General features: G+C 36.4%; 1 protein-coding gene across 3 annotated transcripts in view; it reads left to right on the forward strand.

Annotated features, from left to right (window-relative positions):
* The window catches only part of LOC143023655 (tetratricopeptide repeat protein 23-like), a 625,055-nt gene that overhangs the window by 535,742 nt on the left and 67,090 nt on the right, over positions 1-22,223 (forward strand). The window contains exon 10 of one of the 3 annotated variants that reach the window (XM_076182259.1): positions 2,168-3,163. The exons of 1 other annotated variant lie outside the window; for it this stretch is intronic. In XM_076182259.1, the coding sequence (XP_076038374.1) occupies positions 2,168-2,249 (82 nt within the window). In that variant the 3' untranslated portion in view covers positions 2,250-3,163. Of the gene's footprint in view, positions 1-2,167; positions 3,164-22,223 lie in introns of those variants that run through there. One more of the 3 variants, XM_076182255.1, reaches the window with a different exon arrangement.

The following is a 22,223-nucleotide window of genomic DNA, read 5'->3' on the forward strand; positions in this document are numbered from 1 at the left end:
TTACACATCAACCTCTCCACACTGTGGCTCCACCATGCCCGTCTTGCAATGGCGTTGCTTCCACCTTAGCACAGGAAAACTCTCAAGCCTAGCAAATGAACTTTGTTATACATGCAAATTATGTACAGATTATACAATAAATCAAATGAAAATATTCCTATTATACATTGCATTGTATATTCAATCAAAAACAACACAAGATGCACAATAACAAATATTTATATTTCAACACTTTTTATTACTTTCAAAATTTTCTGTCATACCCTTACCCCATTTCACATCTACTCTCCTCCTTGCCTCCTTTACCTTGTGCTTTACTTCTCTTTTCTTTTCTTTGTACCTCTCATATGACTCCCTCGTCCTATTTTGTAACCAATCAGTGAAAGCTCGCTTCTTCTCTTCTACAAGCTTTTTTGTTTCCTCATTCCACCATTCACTACCCCTCCTTCTATTTCCTCCCATCCTTCTTGTTCCACACACCATCTTTGCACACTTTATGACTCCCTCCTTGAACCATCCCCATTCTTCCTTCACTCCCTCCCACTCCTCTCTCAGCTTCTTCTTATACTCCTCCTTTTCCTTTTCATTTAAAGAGTTCACTCTAAGCACCCCCCTACCTTTTGTCATTTTCCTCTTTCTCCATCTATACTCTGAATATTAACCACAGAAAATATGATCAAGCCAGTTCACAGAATATGGGGGTCACTCAGTTACAACTACAAAATAGATATAAATGTGGCGAAATTGCATGTATGAATGTTGCATAGTGTGCCTGGATGGTTGGTATGCGTGTAAGTGATGCGTGATGTCGGAGAGTCGAAGCATAAGCAAGGGGGTATGTAGCGGGGGTGTGCGTGGGGGATGCCGGGGGTGGTCCCGGCATCGCCTGCCATACCCTCGCATAAGAGAGTAAGCCTAGCATTGGTGTTGAACTCACGTGTAAAGTCCTCATGTTCGCTAAGCAGAATAAACAAGAGAAGACTGAACTCCTGCCTTTCCCTGATCCGGACAATTGTAGGCGTGAACTTGTCTTTAACTCGTGATTCCATGATCACGGCCCATGTGCAATAGAAAAAGGTGAGTTAATGTACATGCGAATACGTAACATAAACAAGACGCTAACACTGGCATCCTCATAAACCCACTCTTGCCTCATGATGCTTATGTAGGCATCATCATATGGAAGGGGTAAATAACTATCTGTAAACAGTTCATAAAATATGTTTACTGATGTGATTTTATATCTACAATGTGCAAAGGCTATACACATTAAGACTGCCTTTTTTCACCACCCTAAAATTCACCTCCACAGCATGGTTCCTACCAATCAGCAAATCAAACCTTAACTATCTACAGGTACTGCAGAATGGAGTACTGAGAGTAGTAACAGGATACACCAAAAGCACTCCTGTAGGACACCTTCATAAAGAAACCATAATCCTCCCCATAGAACATCACATGAAAATGACAAGAACACAATTTTATGCCAGACCCCTTGACAACACACACCATTCTCATACTACACATCACAAGCACCAGCAAAGGAACAAAAAAAAAAAAATGAATAAATAAATAAAATCAAATAAATAAGTAAACATCAGCAGCATACTATTCAAACATCTACCACAACCTACCTCCCAAACCACACAAAACACCCACCCAGAAACACATTTACACCACCAAAGTTGGTACTCCAACAACATCCCCCAGATAAGAGTCCTGCAGAAAAAAGCTCTCCCACACCAGACAAGAACCATACTAGCATGCCTGTGTTCAGGGCATCATCAATCATTAAGACAGTACCAACACAGAATAGGCCTGTCCACAGATTGTAACTACCCCAGATGCACTCACACTAACATACCCCAGACAACAGTACCTCTTCTCTAAGTGACTTAAGGTCCCAGAGGATGTTACTAGTTTCCTGGAGGCCATGGGTCTTCTTCTTCAAGAGACCAGGGTCAACAGATTGATTGATACTGTCAGCATAATTAGCAGTACTGTTAATAGTAATATTTATAGTATCAGTAATAGTCACAGAGTAGTAGCAAATAGTAATAACAATAGTAATAGCAGCAGTAGTAGTAGTAGTAGTAGTAGTAGTAGTAGTAGTAGTAACAGTATTGTTATTTGCAGTATTGTTATAACTATCATTGATTCTTTTCAGTAAACTTCCTTTATCTCTGCAAATGAAATTTGCACGGAAGCACCCAGAAATGAGTAACAGGCCTCGATTTAGAAATATCTAACTGCATAATTGACTGCCTGCCTCCTGTAGTTGGAAGCTGAACATTGTCATCATCATCATAAAAGTGTCTTCAGCCTATGTCCCAGAAGAAATTATGTGTATACTCTAGAATTGGCAGTTGCCAATAAATCTGTCATAATAAACACCATGCAAGGATGGCGCCTTTATTAGTATGACGTTTTGCTTGTTACATGTTTATTAAGTACATAGTTATGATATACATAACTGAGGTTGAATAAAAGGATCTGGGGGGTATTGGGGGGAATTCATTGGAGCATAGGAAGTGTTAAAAAGTTGGATTAATTATTTGGGTGCAGGACATTTGTTCATTGGTAGTGAACAAATGTCCTGCACCTAGAAAATTGATCCACCTTCTTAACAATTTCTAGGCTCCAATGACCTCCCCCATTCCCCTAGATCCTCTTATTTACCTAGTTGTATTTTATGGGATGAGAGCTATGCTTGTAGTGACCTATTTTTGTATCTCTCTGCATCCAGTTTATTCTTAAAATCTTGTATAGTTTTGGCAATCATTGTTTCTCCATTTAGTTTGTTCCAGACATCAATCACGCTATATGGGAAGCTATTCTTTTTCAAATCTCTTCTGCAACTGTCCTTTAGCTTCTTTTTGTATCCACTTGTTTCTCTTCTGTCCCATTTTAATAATTCGTCTCTCTCAAGAATTTCCATCCCTTTCATAATTCTGTAAATGGTTAAAAAATCTCTGTTATGTGTATCACGACTATGTAACAAGTGAAATGTCACAAAAATAAAGGCTATGTCCTCACGTGGTGTTTATTTAAAAAAAAAAAAAAAAATTATCTCTTGCTTTCTGTATTTGTAAATACAGTGAGACCTCTCATTAACAGACGTTAATTAGCTGTGTGTGCAGTGTTTTCGGTGTTTTTGGTGCTGTTTAGTGCAAGCAATCATTATGCCACCCAAAAACCACTCCAAACCACAGAAAACATAGCGAAAACACCGCAGACACAGCTGATTAACGTCTGTTAATAAGAGGTCTCACTGTATATATATATATATATATATATATATAATACATATATATGTATATATATATATATGCACACACAAACACACACACACACACACACACACACGCAGTGGAACCTTGGATGATAATGAACTTAATCTGTTCCATGGCTCCATTTTAAACCAAAATACTTGCTAGCCAAAATAATTATGACAAACATGCCAAAGGATTACTGAGCTGGTGGGATTGTGTGTACAGGTGCATGCATATGTTTGTACCCCAAAGCACCATTAACAGAAACAAAAATTGTTCACAAAAGTTGTTCATGAACTGATTTGTTCATTAAATGGGGACATTTGTTACCCAAGGTTCAACTGTTTTTGTGTGGGACAAAGCTCCAAGAAAAATGATTTTTTCTAAAGATGTCAAAATATCTTACTGTTATTTCGTTGTAATTTCTCCTATGGTTTTGTCACATACCTTATGGTAAAGAGAGGTTTCTGCATGTATATGTATATATATTAACAACCACAATGGACTTTAATTCTAAGCCATCAACATTAGGAGACCCAATGGAGGCCACATGCAGAAATTGAAATGCGGTACTGCTGAGGACTCAAACTCAGCGATCACATAACAAGTGCCTTAGTAACTTACCAACTATGCTATCAAGGTAGTGTAGTTGGTAAGTTACTACGGCACTTGTCATGTGATTGCTGAGTTTGAGTTCTCAGCAGTACCACATTTCAATTTCTGCATGTGGCCTCCATTGGGTCTTCTGATGTTGATGGCTTAGAGTTAAAGTGGATTGTGGTTGTTAAAATGTATCTCTAATCACTGGGACCCATTCAGTGTTGTACAATAATATATATATATATATATATATATATATATATATATATATATATATACATATATATATATACATATACACACACATATGTGTGTGTATTTACCTAGTTGTATTTTACGGGAAGGGGAGCTATCCTCGTGGTGCATCTTCATATCTCATTTTTGAGGAGGGGGGAAGAGAAAGACACGGATCTAGGGCCGAATTTATTCCTGACCGGTTTCACTCACAGCTTCTTAAGAGGAATAATGATCCTGGATGACGCCGACACCAGAATCCCACCAACTGGGCAAGGGAAGTGGGTCGGTGGACAGAGAACTGATTAACTCATTGAAAATAAACGAAATAAAATAAATAGAATAAAATAAAATAATAAAATGAGTTTCCCAAATCATGTATTCAAGCTGAGTAAGAATGTAAAATTAATGAGAAAAGTTACGTGAGTGTGGAATTTGTGGAACCTGCTGGATGAAAGATCATCAGATGTTTCACCACTGATCTAAGTCGGCGCCGTGTTTGTGTTACTCCTAACAGCTGCATAGTTTGCTATGTATTTTGACCATTTTATGTCCCCTACCTTTTGGTTCATGTTGTCTTCAGTAGCTATGTAATGTCTAATGATCTTTTGTCTGGCAGGTTCCACAAATTCCACAAACATTATTGGGGCCAAAACTGTTCCTTGTGGAACTCCACTAATCACTTCATCCCAATTAGAATGTTTGTCTCTTATCACCACTCTCATTTTTCTTTCATGCTAGAAGTCTTCCATCCACTTCAGCAGTTTGCCCTGTATTCCTCCTGCAGTTTCTAATTTCTCTAGCAATTTCTTATGTAGCACCTTATCAAAAGCTTTTTTCTGGTCTAGAATTGCACAATCAGCCCATCCATCCCTTCTTGTATTATATCTATTAGCCTTGAATAGAAACACATCATGTTTGTGACATATGATCTTCGTTGTCTAACATTGTTTTTTCCAAATGCTTTACCCATCTAATTTTGATCATTCTTTCCATATTTCCCCCTTTATATATTGGTACTGTACTTGCTCTTTTCCAATCTTCTGGAACTTTTCCTTCTTTCAATGAACTGCTTTTTAGACTATGTATTTTGTCTGTTAGTTCATTCCTGCATTCTCTCAAAATCCAGTTTGCCATTTCATCTGGACCATGCAATTTTCTAACATTGAGATTACTCAAGTGATTCATTATTTCTTTCCTTGTTACTTCTATCTCTTTCATAGGGGGGACTTTCTCCTCCCACTCGACATCCCCAAGTTGTATGTTCTCCCTCGTAAACACCAATTTAAAATGCTTGTTCATAATTTCTGTCATTTCTATTTCCTCTGTGTATTCAATTCCTTGTAGTTTCACTGATTCTTGTTTGTTTTTCAGTTTGTTGTATAAATCTATAAAATAGTTTTGGTTGATCTTTACATATTTCTATGACATCCTTTTCATATTTTTTCTTCTCTGCACATATTGATTTCTATAACCAATATATATTTTCCATTTTTTGGATCTTTTTTTCTTTCTTCCATTTTACCCAAGCTTTATCTCTTTTGTCTTTTAACTCGCTACATCTTTTGCTGTACCAACATTTTACATATCCTTTTTCTTGTTTTTGTCTTGGAACATAATTTTCCACTCCTTATAAATTTTTGTCAAAATATTCCATTTCTCTTCTACTGTTGTTTCCTCCTTGTGTATCCTTCCCCAGTCTGCTTTTTGAAAGAATTCTCTTATTTTATAAAAAAAAAAATTCCATACATCAATCTTCCCTTTCTATATTGTTTTTTCCCATGTATTTTTCTTCATTTAGTTCCAGTTCAACTAATATGTGGTCACTTTTACTTAGTGATGTTTTATATTAAATCTTGTCCACTATTTCAGGTTCTGATGTGATTATTAGGACCAGTCTCGATGGTTCTTCCTCATTTCTATACCTAGTATTCTCTTGTATCCATTGCATCATTGTATGTTCTATAATCATATCAAGTAGTACATTTCCCCATAGGTCTTTTCCACCTTTCACTGTCATCTCTTCCCAGCAGATTTCTTTACAGTTAAAGTAACCCATTATAACTATTCCTCCATCTTCCATTATCTTATTTAGTGTTATCCTTGTGTCTTCTAACATACTTTTGTGTTCTCTCTCTTCCCACAAAGCCGTTTTAGGAGGCACATAATTTACCACAAACTTCCTGCTCTTCTTGTCCCTGTCCTCTATTTCCATCATAATCATCATCTCCACTCTATTCTTTCCATATGTAACATTTCTCACATTATCCTTCTTAGTCAGGAACATAACTCCCACACCTTGTTTTACTTCTCTATTTCTAATCCAATAATTATATACACCATGTCTTACACTAGGTGGTAATGGACCTTTCAATTTTGTCTCTACAATTCCCAATTAGTACAGTTCTTTTTCTTTCAGGTAATCATTCAGTTCATTCAAACCTATTATTAAGCCATCTATATTTGTGAAAGACAATTTTAATTTTCTGTTACTTCCATCCTGTTTTCTGTTTCCCTTCTGTTTCATATCCACTACAATAAAATTTCTCTATGACCCTGTTCTGTTCTCATTTTTTTTTCTTAGCTTCAATTCTTTTTGTTTTCTCTTCCTCTCTTTCCTCTTTATTCATCTCCATTTTTATCCATCCCAGTTTGTACTGATCATTGTTTTGCTAGTTCCCTGTTTTTTTTTATAAGACATTCTCTGTTGTCGTTTGTGACCTGAATTTAACCTTAATTGGTCTTGTTTATACTGCATTTCCCTATCTATATATTTCTTCAATTTCTTTCTCTTTCTATTTTTCCCTTGAAATATTTTAATACCTTGTTTACTTTTTCCTTCTCATCCCTTACTCTTGTAGTCCTATTTGGATTATGCTTCTCTTCCACTCCTAATATAATTATATATTTCTTTTTATCTGCTAAGTCTCTTACTATATTCTCCTTCTCTCTCATCACTATTAATTGTGTCCTTAGTGTGTTCCTTTATCTGTTGTTTCACTATATCTCAGAATTCAATTCTGTTATCCTCCTGGACTTTTTCCAACCACTTACTTTTTTTGCTATGGACTCTTTATTTTCTTTATTATTCCTCTTTAATTCCTCATTCTCCTCCTTTACTTCTCTTAACTGTCTTTTTAATTCTTCTATATCTTTAATTATGTTTTGATTCTCCTTCTTTAGTTCTTCCAATTTATCACCTCTTACTGTAATTAGTGCAAGTTGGCTAAACCTAACCTCCCATGCTTCGTTCATTTTTGTTAGTTTTCCTCTAGACTTGCTGATCGGGGGAGGTTTTCATTAAATTCATAGAAATATTTATCTCCACTTTCTATTGAGCTGCTCTTATCTATATTTCTACTCTTAATTCCTTTACTTATTTGTGAATAACATGGATGATGATGTGGAATATTACATGAGCTTCTTTGCAGATGGTACCAAATTGTTGAGGAAAGTAAAAATTGAAACTGATTGCAATTCACTACACGAAGACCTGAATAATGTTTGGAAGTGGAGTCAGAAATGGGAAGTGGACTTCAACATAATGGAGTTCGGAAAAAGTAAAAATAGAATATCAGGACAACATAAAATTGGAACTAAGGAGGTAAAGAAAGTGGGATCTGAAAAAGTTCTGGGAGTAATTATCTCAAACAACTTATCCTCTGATAAACAAATAAACAAAATTGTCAGAGAATCCTATAACTTGCTAAGATCAATAAAAGTGACATTTACCTATTTGGAAGAAGAAATGACTAAAAATATATTAGTCACACTGATAAGGCCTAGAATATGTGGCGACATTGTGATCACCCAGTACCAAAAAGAATATAAAGAAAATTTAAAGAATCCAGAGAGCAACCACAAAAATGGCTCCAACACAACTTGTCATATGAAGAGAGACTGGCTAAATTGGAGTTACCAACTTTGGAGCAAAGAAGAGAGAGAGGTGACCTACTGACCATCTCTAGAATCATGAAGGGCACAGAAATACTTGATAGAGATGATTTGTTAGATTGGGACAAGAGAAACACAAGAGGACATGAAAAGAAACTCAAAAAAGATAGTTATAGAAGAGATCTGAAGAAGAACAGTTTTCCACACAAGTGGTGGACACTTGGAACAAGCTGGATGAAACAATAGTGTGTGCAAAAACCATCCACAAATTTAAGAGCAAACTAGACACTGCAAGATACAAAGGTGGGACACCACGAGCATAACTCCCCTTCCCATAAAATATAACTAGGTAAACACACAAAAGAATCCTGAAATTACAGACTAAAGGGGAGAATTATTGGTCTATTAAATCTGTTTGTCCCTAGGTTCCCTGTGTTGAGCATTATGTATATAAATAAAGGGTCATATTAATTACTGACAGCTGCCATCGTGTCTAATGATATCTACTGTTTTTATTTAACATTGGCATAAATGAATTATTTGTGCTATATTTTATCATATCTGTAATTTTTAAAGCATTTGCCCCCATCAATATTGAGATTCAAGGTGTGATACACTACTGACAACTTGTAGCTCAGCACGAGATTTGAAATCCCATCTTTTGTTTTTGTTTATTGTAGGAGACAAACTGAGGAGGGACCTATCTTGAATGTTGAATAGTAGGAGTAGGACTAGGACTAAATACATTTTTATATGAGTACATTTTAATCTTACAAAGAAAAAAATAAAAGAGCTATGAGGCAGTTCTGTTAATATGGTTAATTCCCATCATGTTCACTCTTTTTTAATCAATATTGTACCATATTCTGTCATCATATCTGTGAGTTTAAAAGCATGTGGTCATGCCAATATTGAGATATTAATTCAGATTTCTGATATACCTTGGATATGCTGACTTGACAGACAACTCAGGCTACAAGGCAATTCATGGCATCTCAAAGCTTGCATCGAGCTCAGAGATGTTGGTAGTGTATCACATCTTATCTCAATACTGATGCAGCCAAATGGTTTAGAAATTACAGAAATGATAAACAAAACTATGGCACAAATAATCTATTTATGCCAATATCACCGGTAGATAAAAATAAATAATATTATCAGAATTGTTTATAGGTGTTGGCAGTTGTCACATTTCCTTGGGAATTTTCACATTTCATTCAAAGTCTTTATTCTCCAGAATTTGTCCTTAGTTACCAAAATCTGTTGCTTCAGTGTCCATAATTTCAGGTTTAATTCTGTATGTATGTATGTATATATATATATATATATATATATATATATATATATATATATATATATATATATATATATATACTGTATTTGTATATGCCATCCCTTTTATAAGAGGGAAAGGTCTATTTGGTATATGTATACATGTTTATATACCATCACACATGAATATTCATCTACCATATTTCCTATCTTTGTTCAAATAAGTCAAGGACAAATGTTGTAAGTCTTTTCATGTGATGTAGAAGCTTTGATATCTTTGCATAACTAGATATAATAATGTCCTTGTAGAGTGCACAAAAGTCAGCCTATCTTTCTGGAAATATCTCATTTGATGCTGAATAACTGGCCAGTGAATGTAATTTTCCCTATAGAAATGAAGAATTTTTTTTTGTAGAGTTGGGAAATAACTGCCTGGAAGAAAAATATTGGAAAACAATGACCCAGAAAGAATACTTTAAACTGAGAGAAATGAAAAGTGACTTTCATAAATTTTCATTTAGTTAGTCTGAATGACATGTAGGGCGCTGTACCTTATTTCCATAACCTCTTATGCTGTAAATCACATAAGTCACTTCTTAAAAAGATAATAAATAGATAGATAAAAAGAAAAGCAGAAACTACTTGTATTAATGTGTTATTCAGGGAGAAAACAGTACCGTATTTTCCGGCTTAAAATGCGCATCGGGTTATAATGCGCACCCATGCACTTCGTTATCTCAGTACTCAGATAGCGCGCACCGACGTATAACGCGCATGTCCGATCGCATTTGTCTATAGCGCAGTTTTACCTCGGTATTTATATCATGTGAAAAGAGGTTACATGGAGAAGTATTTTTCATTGGCTAGAGCCACCGCTGGGAAATCTGTTGATTTGTCACTAAATTAAGTGTCAGTTTAGGCATCAATCAGGACACAACTAAGAAAAAGTCGGAACTACATGTACCGGTATATGACTCATGTTGTGCGTTGGTCCCTTATTACTTTGTAGCTTAGTTTGGAAATATGATATAAAAAAGTTTATTGAAAGTAAAATATACAGAAAAATTTCGGGATTTTTACAGAAAATGTTTATTTTATATCTTGAGGAAATAATTCGTCTTTACCATTTTTTTTTTATTTAATACTGAAACAAACTACAGACTGTTTCGTTTTAGCTTTGAACCTGGAATGACAGTGGTGAAATAGGACAGTCTCTCATCGAGGTGACGTCTAGTTAATATAACTCCCGAAAGAGGGTGTTGTAGTCAGGTGTTTGACATGAGTTTATGAACGGCCGCAACGGAATTTGTACCATACCTAAAGTGAAGCAACAAAGCCAACAAAAAATTCAGACTAAGATGCTGTGAACATGGGCAAATATCATAAATATTGATCATGTTTCATGGTGTTTAGGCCTATTTAAACATGAAAAATAAGATTCGATAGATACCTACCTATACCAAATATTTATATACGGTAGCCCATGCTGGCTTATTCTTTCATGTCACCATGGCTGTTCTTCTTGTTCTCACGGAACGTCACGGAGAAGTGTGCCTCCCGACTTTGTGACGGCCAACATCGTCACGTTGTTGTGAAAAAAAATTACACACACAGCCGCAGAATTTTTATCGTAGGCCGTAGATAATGCGCACCACCGGATAACGCGCACCCCCCATTTTTAGGCCCTTCCAACGGAAAAAAGTCGCGCACTATACGCCGGAAAATACGGTACTCAAAATGGAGTGATGAGTAGGCTGCTACAAGAATCAATACTAGCATTTTTTTTTTATAAATCATTAGTTAGTCTAAATAGAATATAGTCTGTCAATATTTTTTCAGCCTTTAATGCTAACCTATACATCATATTATTTTTATAAATTCTCTCTGTAAAGACATGTGTAGAAACTGCTATTTATGCTTGAAAGTACCAAATGTAATTTTTTTTACCATATCTGTATATATTTATTTATTTATTTATTTTATTTCTTTATTTTTTATCTGAAAGTATGATCTAAGAAAGAGGATGAGGCCTTTCTAACTGAAATTTCACAGAACTTGGTGGGGAGTGCCCCTTCTTACAATGTATTGTAATTAGTATGTATAGGTGTAAACATGTCATAATCTGTGTACAGAAATACAAATAGATATAAGATATGTTTTAATCCATCAAGAGAGTAATGTAAACCATAGATTTTCTTTTGGCCCAAGACATGTAGTTATATGCTGTTGAAGAATAAGCTCTAGCATAATAGGATCTTGACTGAAGGATTGGGGTGAACAAACATCAGCATTCAAGCCCTGAAATGTGGCAGCAGTACCTCATTGTATTGTATTTCACCTACAGTATGGTGGGGAGGGTGACCCTTCATCCACATGCTGCTAAGATGAGATGGATGAGTGTATAGGTCTTTTGATGTATTTGATATATAGGAAAGGAGTTTTGGTCATGGATTCTCATTTCTTATTCTCTTTCCACTAACATACAAAAGGGCATTTTTCCCTATATAAGGGGGAGGGTGACCTGGTCAAAACATAAACCCAACACCTTTCACACCCATCCATAACACATTCATTGCCCCTTTTATTTTAGCACCTTGTGAATAAAAGGTGTTGAGTTAAAGTATACACTCATCCTGCATTCACCCAAAAACTCATTTGTCCCTCCCATCTTAACACCCTAACACGTTGCTTAATTCAGAGGCAGTGAAGTAAGACACCTTCTCCACAGTGGGGCATGACAGCCACTCACTTATTGTATGGATAACTGTTTCTTGGTATATTACAGGTATGTAGGTGGAGCCTTTATATATATATATATATATATATATATATATATATATATATATATATATATATATATATATATATATATATATATAGCCACTATCCGAGTTACGACCTAGATAGGTTCCGACCAACCAGTCGTAAGTTGGATTGGTCGTAAGTCGGATATATTCAAAATGGCCGACACGAGGGTTCTACTCTAGGATACATAATATCAATCTGTTGCGTTTTTAAGTAACTTTTTCTATTGAATACTATTAAATACAAGCTGTTTACTGTTTATTTATCAATGCTTTTTAGTTTCTTTTTTATAATTTTTTTCTATATTTTTTATGTTTTAATACTGTACTGTATTTCAGTTTTGGAAAGAAATTAAGAGAGGAAGAGGAGGCGAATCAAGTAGGGAAGAAAAGGTAAAAGGTACAGATGGAGAGATGATAATGGAAGAGATGGCAGTGAGGGGAAGATGGGCAGAATATTTTAGGGAGTTGCTGAATGTGAAGGAAGATAGGGAAGGAAAGATAGCTGCAGTGGGAAATGCGAAGAAAATGAGAGTGAGGAGTGAGGAGAATGGAGGAGAAATAAGGAAGGATGAGGTGAAGGCAGTTGTAAAGATGATGAAAGCAGGTAAGGCACCTGGTCTGGATGGATGTCATGCAGAATGTCTGAAAAAGGGAGGTTCAGTGATGGTGGACTGGTTGGTGAGGTTATTTAATGTTTGCTGGAGAGAGGGTAGAGTACCGGAGGACTGGAGTAGTGCCTGTATAGTTCCTCTTTACAAGGGAAAAGGGGACAAGTGTGAATGTAGTAATTTCAGAGGGATTAGCCTGTTGAGTGTAGTAGGGAAGGCTTATGGGAGGATCTTAATTGAGAGGATTAGGAGAGGAACAGAAGGAGTAATTGGTGAGGAACAGTGTGGATTTAGGACGGGTAGAGGTTGTGTAGATCAGATCTTTGTGGTAAGACAGATATGTGAGAAAGCTATAGGAAAGGGGAAGGATGTTTTTTGGGCTTTTATGGATCTGGAAAAAGCTTATGATAGGGTAGACAGAAAGGCACTGTGGGAGGTTATGCAGATTTATGGGATAGGAGGAAAGCTTTTGGGAGCTGTCAAGAGTTTTTATGGGAGTAGTAGAGCATGTGTTAGGATTAGAAATGGAGAGAGTGAGTGGTTTGAAGTAAAGGTGGGACTTCGTCAAGGATGCGTTATGTCGCCCTGGCTGTTCAACTTATACATGGATGGAGTGGTGCGAGAGGTGAATGCTAGGGTAGTGAGTCAGGGATTGGAGATGGTTAAAGAAAATGGAGAAAAGTGGGAGGTGAGCCAGCTGTTGTTTGCGGACGACACTGCGCTTGTGGCAGGGTCAGAGGAGGGATTGAGGAAGCTGGTGGCAGAGTTTGGGAGAGTATGTGATAGAAGAAAGCTAAAGATAAATGTGGGTAAAAGTAAGGTGATGAGATGTACAAGGGGTGAAAGTGGCAGTAGACTGGAAGTGAACATTAAGGGAGAGCGACTGGAGGAAGTGGATAGTTTTAGATACTTGGGTGCAAGTGTAGCAGGAAAAGGTGGAGTGAAGGTGGAGGTAGAATGTAGATTGAGAGAAGCGAGTAAATGCCTTGGTGGTTTAAAGAGTGTAATGAGGAATAGACATTTGGGAATGGATGCGAAGAGGAGACTGTATGAAGGAGTGATTGTGCCAACAGCACTGTATGGGGCAGAAACGTGGAACATAAGAGAAGAAGAGAGAAGGAGTTTGAATGTGTTTGAGATGAGGTGTCTGAGAAGTATGGTGGGGGTTACTAGGCTGGATAGAGTGAGAAATGAAGAGGTGAGGAGGAGAACAGGGGTAAAAAAGGATTTGGGAGATAGGGTTGATGAAAGAATATTAGGATGGTTTGGACACATGGAAAGAATGAGTGAAGAAAGACTAGTAAAAGAGGTATGGAAGGCAGATGTGGAAGGGTGGAGGGAGTGAACATGAGGGGACGTCCTAGGATGAGGTGGATGGATGGGGTGAAGGGGGCTTTGGGGAAGAGGGGAATGTCTGTTGAGGAAGGAAGGGAGAGGACGGAAGACAGAGGTGAGTGGAGAATGGTTGTATATGGATGATGTTGTGACTGCATGAGGAGGAATGGGCGGGGGGATGGGGGGTGGGGTAGTATGTGTGAGTAAATTTTGACGCAGCCCGAAGGGATTTCTCCCCGTCCTCGCCTTATATGCAAAGGGGGACGGAGAGGGGGGGTCGCCGATTAAATGAAGCGGCCTTGCTGTGGATGTGCTGTGTCTTGCGACACTGCTTCTGACCCAGGGCGGTGGGCAGGGTGCAGGGATGACCCGTCATCCAGGAGGTGCTCAGATGAGAGGAAGGGTGGGAGGGGTGTGGAGGGTATTTAGGGATGAAATGGGTGGGAGTGTTTTTATGCCTTTCCCTTTTTGGCTACCTCCCTTGTAAGGGGGAAAAAGCCTTGGTATATGTATGTATGTATTTCAGTATATATACGTATGCAGGTACTGTATGTATATACTATACCTGTATACACACACACACACACACACACTTCAGCGAATGGACGGCTTGGATGACGTTCTGAAGAAAACTGAAGTCTGTGGATCCCAACGCAAAGAGAAGTGCCTAGTGTTTTTGCAGGGTGGGGGGGAAATTGCTCGTGGAGTAGTGGGAAAGTAGGGAAAGAGGAAAAGGGGAGGGATTACTGAGGGAAATGGAAGGAAATGAGGAGGGAGTAGACTTGGCCCAGCCAGACAAGCGGAAGGTAAACAAAAGACTGAGTGAGGATGACATGTCTAATAAAAATGTAAAGATTAGAAGTATAGAGAGGAGCAATACAGAAGAAAGTGACGAGAATATGTTCCAGGGATTTAAAGAGGGTGGGGGGGACACAACCCCCCCCCCCCGACTGATAAGACTAGAGGAGAGAGTTGATAAGGTGATCGAGGACTTGGAGCGTAAGTTAGGTAACGTAGACTCCATTTTCCAGAGAATTGAAAGGTTGGAACAACTAGAGAAGGCTAACAGAAACTTAACTGAAGAAATAGAGGACCTAAAGAGACAGTTAGGAAATGTAAAGGAGGAGAATGAGAAATTGAAGAAGAATAGTAATGAAAACAGAGAGAAAATCGCTACAGAAGCTAAAAATTGGAGAATAACTCAAGAAGGGAATAAGGTTTCATTCACTGACATAGTCAAACAGCAATTGAAAGAACATAATGAAGACTCAGTTATTAAAGTGATGAGACAGAAGGAGAATATAGTAAGAGAATTAGCTGACAAAAAGAAATGTATAATTATATTAGGAATGGAAGAGAAACATAACCCAGATAGAACCGCAAGAATCAAGGAGGAAAATGAAAGAGTAAGCAGTTTATTAAAATTAGTCCAGGAAGATGAACCAGAAATTATAAAGGAAATTGAGGAAAAATTCAGACTCGGAAAATATAGTACAGATAAGACCAGACCAATTAAGATTAAATTCAGGTCACAAACAACGGCAGAGAAAATTCTATCCAAGACAGGGAAACTAGCAACAAATGATCAATATAAAAAGGTGTGGATAAAAAGAGAAATGAATAAGGAGGAAAGAGAGGCAGAAAAGCAGAAAAGAATTGAAGCTAAGGCAAAAAACGAGGAAAGAACGGAGTCAGAGAAAGAGAGATTCTATTGGAGAGTAGTGAACATGAAAATAAAGCAGTTCGACATACTAAAGAAAAACATAAGGGAAACAGAGAATACAATGGAAGTGGCAGAAAACTAAGAGTGTCTTACACAAATATAGATGGATTGATAACAGGATTGAATGAACTGAATGATTATTTGAAAGAAAAAGAACCGGACATAATGGGAATTGTAGAAACAAAATTAAAAGGCCCACTACCACCCAACAGTGTAGGACATGATACATACAATTATTGGATTAGAAACAGAGAGAAAAAACAAGGGGGTGGAGTTATGTTCCTGACTAAGAAGGATATAAACGTGAAAGGTGTCATATATGGAAAGAATACAGTAGAGATGATTATGATAGAAGTGGAAGACCGAGATAAGAAGAGCAGAAAATTTGTGATCAATTATGTGCCTCCGAAAACAGCCTCATGGGAGGAGAGTGAACATAAAAGTATGTTAGAGGACACAAAGATAGCATTAACTAAAATAATGGAAGACGGAGGAAGAATAGTTATGATGGGCGACTTTAATTGCAAAGAAATCTGCTGGGAAGAAATGACAGTAAAGAGTGGTGATGACTCATGGGGAAATGCTCTACTTGAGATGATTACTGACCATTCAATGACACAATGGATACAAGAGAACACTAGGTATAGAAATGAAGAAGAACCATCGAGGCTAGACTTAATAATTACATCTGAACCTAGAATAGTGGACAAGATTGAATATAAAACACCAATAGGTAAAAGTGACCACATATTGATTGAACTGGAACTTAATGAAGAAAAATATATGAAAAGAAATGAACAATATAGAAAAGGAAGAATGATGTATGAAAAAACAAACTTTGATAAAATAAGAGAATTCTTCCAACAAGAAAACTGGGAAGAAATATACAAAGAAGAAACAACAGTGGAAGAGAAATGGAATATTTTGACAAAAATTTACAAAAAAGGAGTGGAAAAGTATGTCCCAAGACAAAAACAAGAAAAAGAATATGTAAAATGCTGGTACAACAAAAGTTGTAGGGAGTTAAAGGACAAAAGAGACAAAGCCTGGACCAGATGGAAAAAAGACAGAAGACCTGAAAAATGGAAAATATATACTGGTTATAGAAATGAATATGTACAAAAGTGCAGAGAGGAAAAAAGAAAATATGAAAAAGATGTTATAGAAAAGTGTAAAGATCAACCAAAACTATTCTACAGATTTGTAAACAATAAACTGAAAAACAAACAAGACTTAGAGAAATTAAGACAAGGAGGAGTTGAATACACTGAGGAAATGGAAATGGCAGAAATTATGAACAAACATTTTAAATCAGTGTTTACAAGGGAAAATATACAACCTGAAGAGATTGAGTGGAAGGAAAAAGTCCCCCCTATGGAAGAAATAGAAGTAACAAAGAATGAAATATTGACACACTTGGGTAATTTTGATGTCAGAAAATCGCATGGGTCAGATGAAATAGCAAACTGGATTCTGAAAGAATGCAGGAATGAACTGGCAGACAAAATACATAGCATAATAAGCAGTTCCTTAAAAGAAGGAAAAGTTCCAGAAGATTGGAAAAAAGCAAATATAGTACCTATATATAAAGGAGGAAATAAAGAAGAACCTACCAACTATAGACCAGTCTCTCTAACAAGTACAATAGCAAAAATATGTGAAAGAATTATCAAAAGTAGATGGGTAAAATACTTGGAAAAAAACAACGTACTAAATCCAAGGCAATTTGGATTCAGACAAGGACGATCATGCGTCACCAATTTAATATGTTTCTATTCAAGGCTAATAGATATAATACAAGAAAGAGATGGATGGGCTGATTGTGCATTTCTAGACCTAAAAAAAGCTTTTGACAAAGTACCACATAAGAAGTTGCTTAAGAAATTAGAATATGAAGGAGGAATACAAGGTAAATTGCTAAATTGGATGGAAGACTTTTTGCAAGAAAGAAAAATGAGAGTAGTGATAAGAGATCAGCACTCAAAATGGAATGAAGTAATAAGCGGTGTCCCGCAGGGAACAGTTCTGGCCCCAATAATGTTTGCTATATATATTAATGATATGGATGAAGGAATTGAAAGCTATATGAGCTTCTTTGCAGATGATGCAAAATTACTGAAAAGAGTGAAAACTGAAGAAGATTGTGAATCACTACAGAGAGATCTAAATAAAGTACAAGAATGGAGTAGGAAGTGGGAGATGGAGTTCAATACAAAAAAGTGTAGTATAATGGAATTTGGAAAAAGCAAAAACAGAATAACAGGATCATATAATTTGGGAGAAGAAGGAATAAAAAAAGTAGAAAATGAGAAGGACCTGGGAGTCATTGTTATGAATAATATGTCACCTGAGAAACATATAAATAAGATTTTTGGAGAAACTTATAATTTAATAAGAACAATCAAAGTGGCATTTACATACCTGGATGAAGAAATGGTGAGGAAAATCCTAATCACCCTGATAAGACCAAGACTGGAATATGCAGCAACGATATGGTCACCAAGTACAAAAAAATGTATAAAAAAACTTGAAAGAATACAAAGAGCAATTACAAAACTGGCACCAACACTCTCAAAACTATCATATGAAGAGAGACTACAAAAACTTAAACTACAGACACTAGAGCAAAGAAGAGAGAGAGGAGATTTGATAGCTATTTACAGAATCATGAAAGGCATAGAAATTACTGATAGAGAGAATCTGATAAAATGGGATGACAGAAATACAAGAGGACACGGAAAGAAAATAAAAAAAGACAGCTATAGAAGAGATTTGAAAAAGAACAGCTTTCCTCACAGAGTAATAGACAGTTGGAACAAGTTAGATGAGAAAGTGGTGTGTGCAAAAACAATACATGAATTTAAAAATAGTTTAGATAAAATGAGATATGAAGACGGGACCCCACGAGCATAGCTCCCCTTCCCGTAAAATACAACTAGGTAAATACAACTAGGTAAATACACACACACACACTTTCAACGAACGGACGGCTTGAAGAACGTTCTGAAGAAAAGTGCAGATTGTGGATCCCAACGCAAAGAGAAGTGCCTTTTTGTATTTGCAGGGTGGGGGGAAATTGCTCGTGGGGTAGTGGGAAAGTAAGGAAAGAGGAGAGGGGGAGGGATTGCTGGGGAAATGGAAGGTAATGAAGAGGTGGAGGAATTGGCCCTGACGGGCCGCCGAAAGGTGGACAAACGACCACAAGACGAGCTGGATGATGACGACATGTCTAATAGGAATGTGAAGATTAGAGGTATAGATAGGAGCAATATAGTAGAAAGTGATGAGAATATTTTCAAGGGATTTAAAGAGGGTGGGGGGGACACAACCCCCCCCCCCCGACTGACAAGACTAGAAGAGAAGGTCGATAAGATGAACGAGGACTTGGAGCGTAGGTTCGGTAATGTTGACAGTATGATACGAAGAATTGAAAAATTGGAAGAACTAGAGAGGGCGAACAAAAACTTAACTAAGGAAATTGAAGAATTAAAACAACAGTTAAAAGAAGTAAAAGATGAGAATAAAGTCTTAAAGGAGAATAATATGGAGAACAAGGAGGGTTGGAAAAAAATTCAAGAAAATAGCAAGGTTGCATTCACTGACATAATCAGACAGCAAATGAATGAACAAACTGAAAACTCAGTTATTAAAGTGATGAGACAGAAGGAGAATATAGTAAGAGACTTAGCAGACAAAAAGAAATGTATAATTATATTAGGAATGGAAGAGAAACATAACCCAGATAGAACCACAAGAATCAAAGAGGAAAATGAAAAAGTAAGCCAATTACTAGAATCAGTTCAGGAAGATGAACCAGAAATTATGAAACAAATCGAAGAGAAATTTAGACTCGGAAAGTATAGCACAGACAAGACCAGACCAATTAAGATTAAATTCAAGTCACAAACAACGGCAGAGAATATCTTATCCAAAACAGGGAAACTAGCAACAAGTGAACAATACAAAAAGATATGGATAAAAAGGGAAATGAATAAAGAGGAAAGAGAGGAAGAAAAGCAGAAAAGACTGGAAGCTAAGGCAAAAAACGAGAACAGAACGGAGTCAGAGAAAGAGAGATTCTATTGGAGAGTAGTGAACATGAAACTAAGGAAGTTCGACATACAAAAGAAAAACATAAGGGAAACAGAGAACACAATGGAAGTGGCAGAAAACTAAGAGTGTCTTACACAAATATAGATGGATTAATAACAGGATGGAATGAGCTGAATGATTATTTGAAAGAAAAAGAACCGGACATAATGGGAATTGTAGAAACAAAATTAAAAGGCCCACTACCACCCAACAGTGTAGGACATGATGCATACAATTATTGGATTAGAAACAGAGAGAAAAAGCAAGGGGGTGGAGTTATGTTCCTGACTAAGAAGGATATAAACGTGAAAGGTGTCATATATGGAAAGAATACAGTAGAGATGATTATGATAGAAGTGGAAGACAGAGATAAGAAGAGCAGAAAATTTGTGATCAATTATGTGCCTCCGAAAACAGCCTCATGGGAGGAGAGTGAATATAAAAGTATGTTAGAGGACACAAAGATAGCATTAACTAAAATAATGGAAGACGGAGGAAGAATAGTTATGATGGGCGACTTTAATTGCAAAGAAATCTGCTGGGAAGAAATGACAGTAAAGAGTGGTGATGACTCATGGGGAAATGCTCTACTTGAGATGATTACTGACCATTCAATGACACAATGGATACAAGAAAACACTAGGTATAGAAATGAAGAAGAACCATCGAGGCTAGACTTAATAATTACATCTGAACCTAGAATAGTGGACAAGATTGAATATAAAACACCAATAGGTAAAAGTGACCACATATTGATTGAACTGGAACTTAATGAAGAAAAATATATGAAAAGAAATGAACAATATAGAAAAGGAAGAATGATGTATGAAAAAACAAACTTTGATAAAATAAGAGAATTCTTTCAACAAGAAAACTGGGAAGAAATATACAAAGAAGAAACATCAGTGGAAGAGAAATGGAATATTTTGTCAAAAATTTACAAAAAAGGAGTGGAAAAGTATGTCCCAAGACAAAAACAAGAAAAAGAATATGTAAAATGCTGGTACAACAAAAGTTGTAGGGAGTTAAAAGACAAAAGAGACAAAGCCTGGACCAGATGGAAAAAAGACAGAAGACCTGAAAAATGGAAAATATATACTGGTTATAGAAATGAATATGTACAAAAGTGCAGAGAGGAAAAAAGAAAATATGAAAAAGATGTTATAGAAAAGTGTAAAGATCAACCAAAACTATTCTACAGATTTGTAAACAATAAACTGAAAACCAAACAAGACTTGGAGAAATTAAGACAAGGAGGAGTTGAATACACTGAGGAAATGGAAATGGCAGAAATTATGAACAAACATTTTAAATCAGTGTTTACAAGGGAAAATATACAACCTGAAGAGATTGAGTGGAAAGAAAAAGTCCCCCCTATGGAAGAAATAGAAGTAACAAAGAATGAAATATTGACACACTTGGGTAATTTTGATGTCAGAAAATCGCATGGGCCAGATGAAATAGCAAACTGGATTCTGAAAGAATGCAGGAATGAACTGGCAGACAAAATACATAGCATAATAAGCAGTTCCTTAAAAGAAGGAAAAGTTCCAGAAGATTGGAAAAAAGCAAATATAGTACCTATATATAAAGGAGGAAATAAAGAAGAACCTACCAACTATAGACCAGTCTCTCTAACAAGTACAATAGCAAAAATATGTGAAAGAATTATCAAAAGTAGATGGGTAAAATACTTGGAAAAAAACAACGTACTAAATCCAAGACAATTTGGATTCAGACAAGGACGATCCTGCGTCACCAATTTAATATGTTTCTATTCAAGGCTAATAGATATAATACAAGAAAGAGATGGATGGGCTGATTGTGCATTTCTAGACCTAAAAAAAGCTTTTGACAAAGTACCACATAAGAAGTTGCTTAAGAAATTAGAATATGAAGGAGGAATACAAGGTAAATTACTAAATTGGATGGAAGACTTTTTGCAAGAAAGACAAATGAGAGTAGTGATAAGAGATCAGCACTCAAAATGGAATGAAGTAATAAGCGGTGTCCCGCAGGGAACAGTTCTGGCCCCAATAATGTTTGCTATATATATTAATGATATGGATGAAGGAATTGAAAGCTATATGAGCTTCTTTGCAGATGATGCAAAACTACTGAAAAGAGTGAAAACTGAAGAAGATTGTGAATCACTACAGAGAGATCTAAATAAAGTACAAGAATGGAGTAGGAAGTGGGAGATGGAGTTCAATACAAAAAAGTGTAGTATAATGGAGTTTGGAAAAAGCAAAAACAGAATAACAGGATCATATAATTTGGGAGAAGAAGGAATAAAAAAAGTAGAAAATGAGAAGGACCTGGGAGTCATTGTTATGAGTAATATGTCCCCTTCTCAGAAGTATATAAATAAAATTTTTGGAGAAAC

The sequence above is a fragment of the Oratosquilla oratoria genome, unplaced genomic scaffold, assembly GCF_046742065.1.
Source record: "Oratosquilla oratoria isolate Oo_2021 unplaced genomic scaffold, ASM4674206v1 SCAFFOLD54, whole genome shotgun sequence".
NCBI lineage: Eukaryota > Metazoa > Arthropoda > Malacostraca > Stomatopoda > Squillidae > Oratosquilla > Oratosquilla oratoria.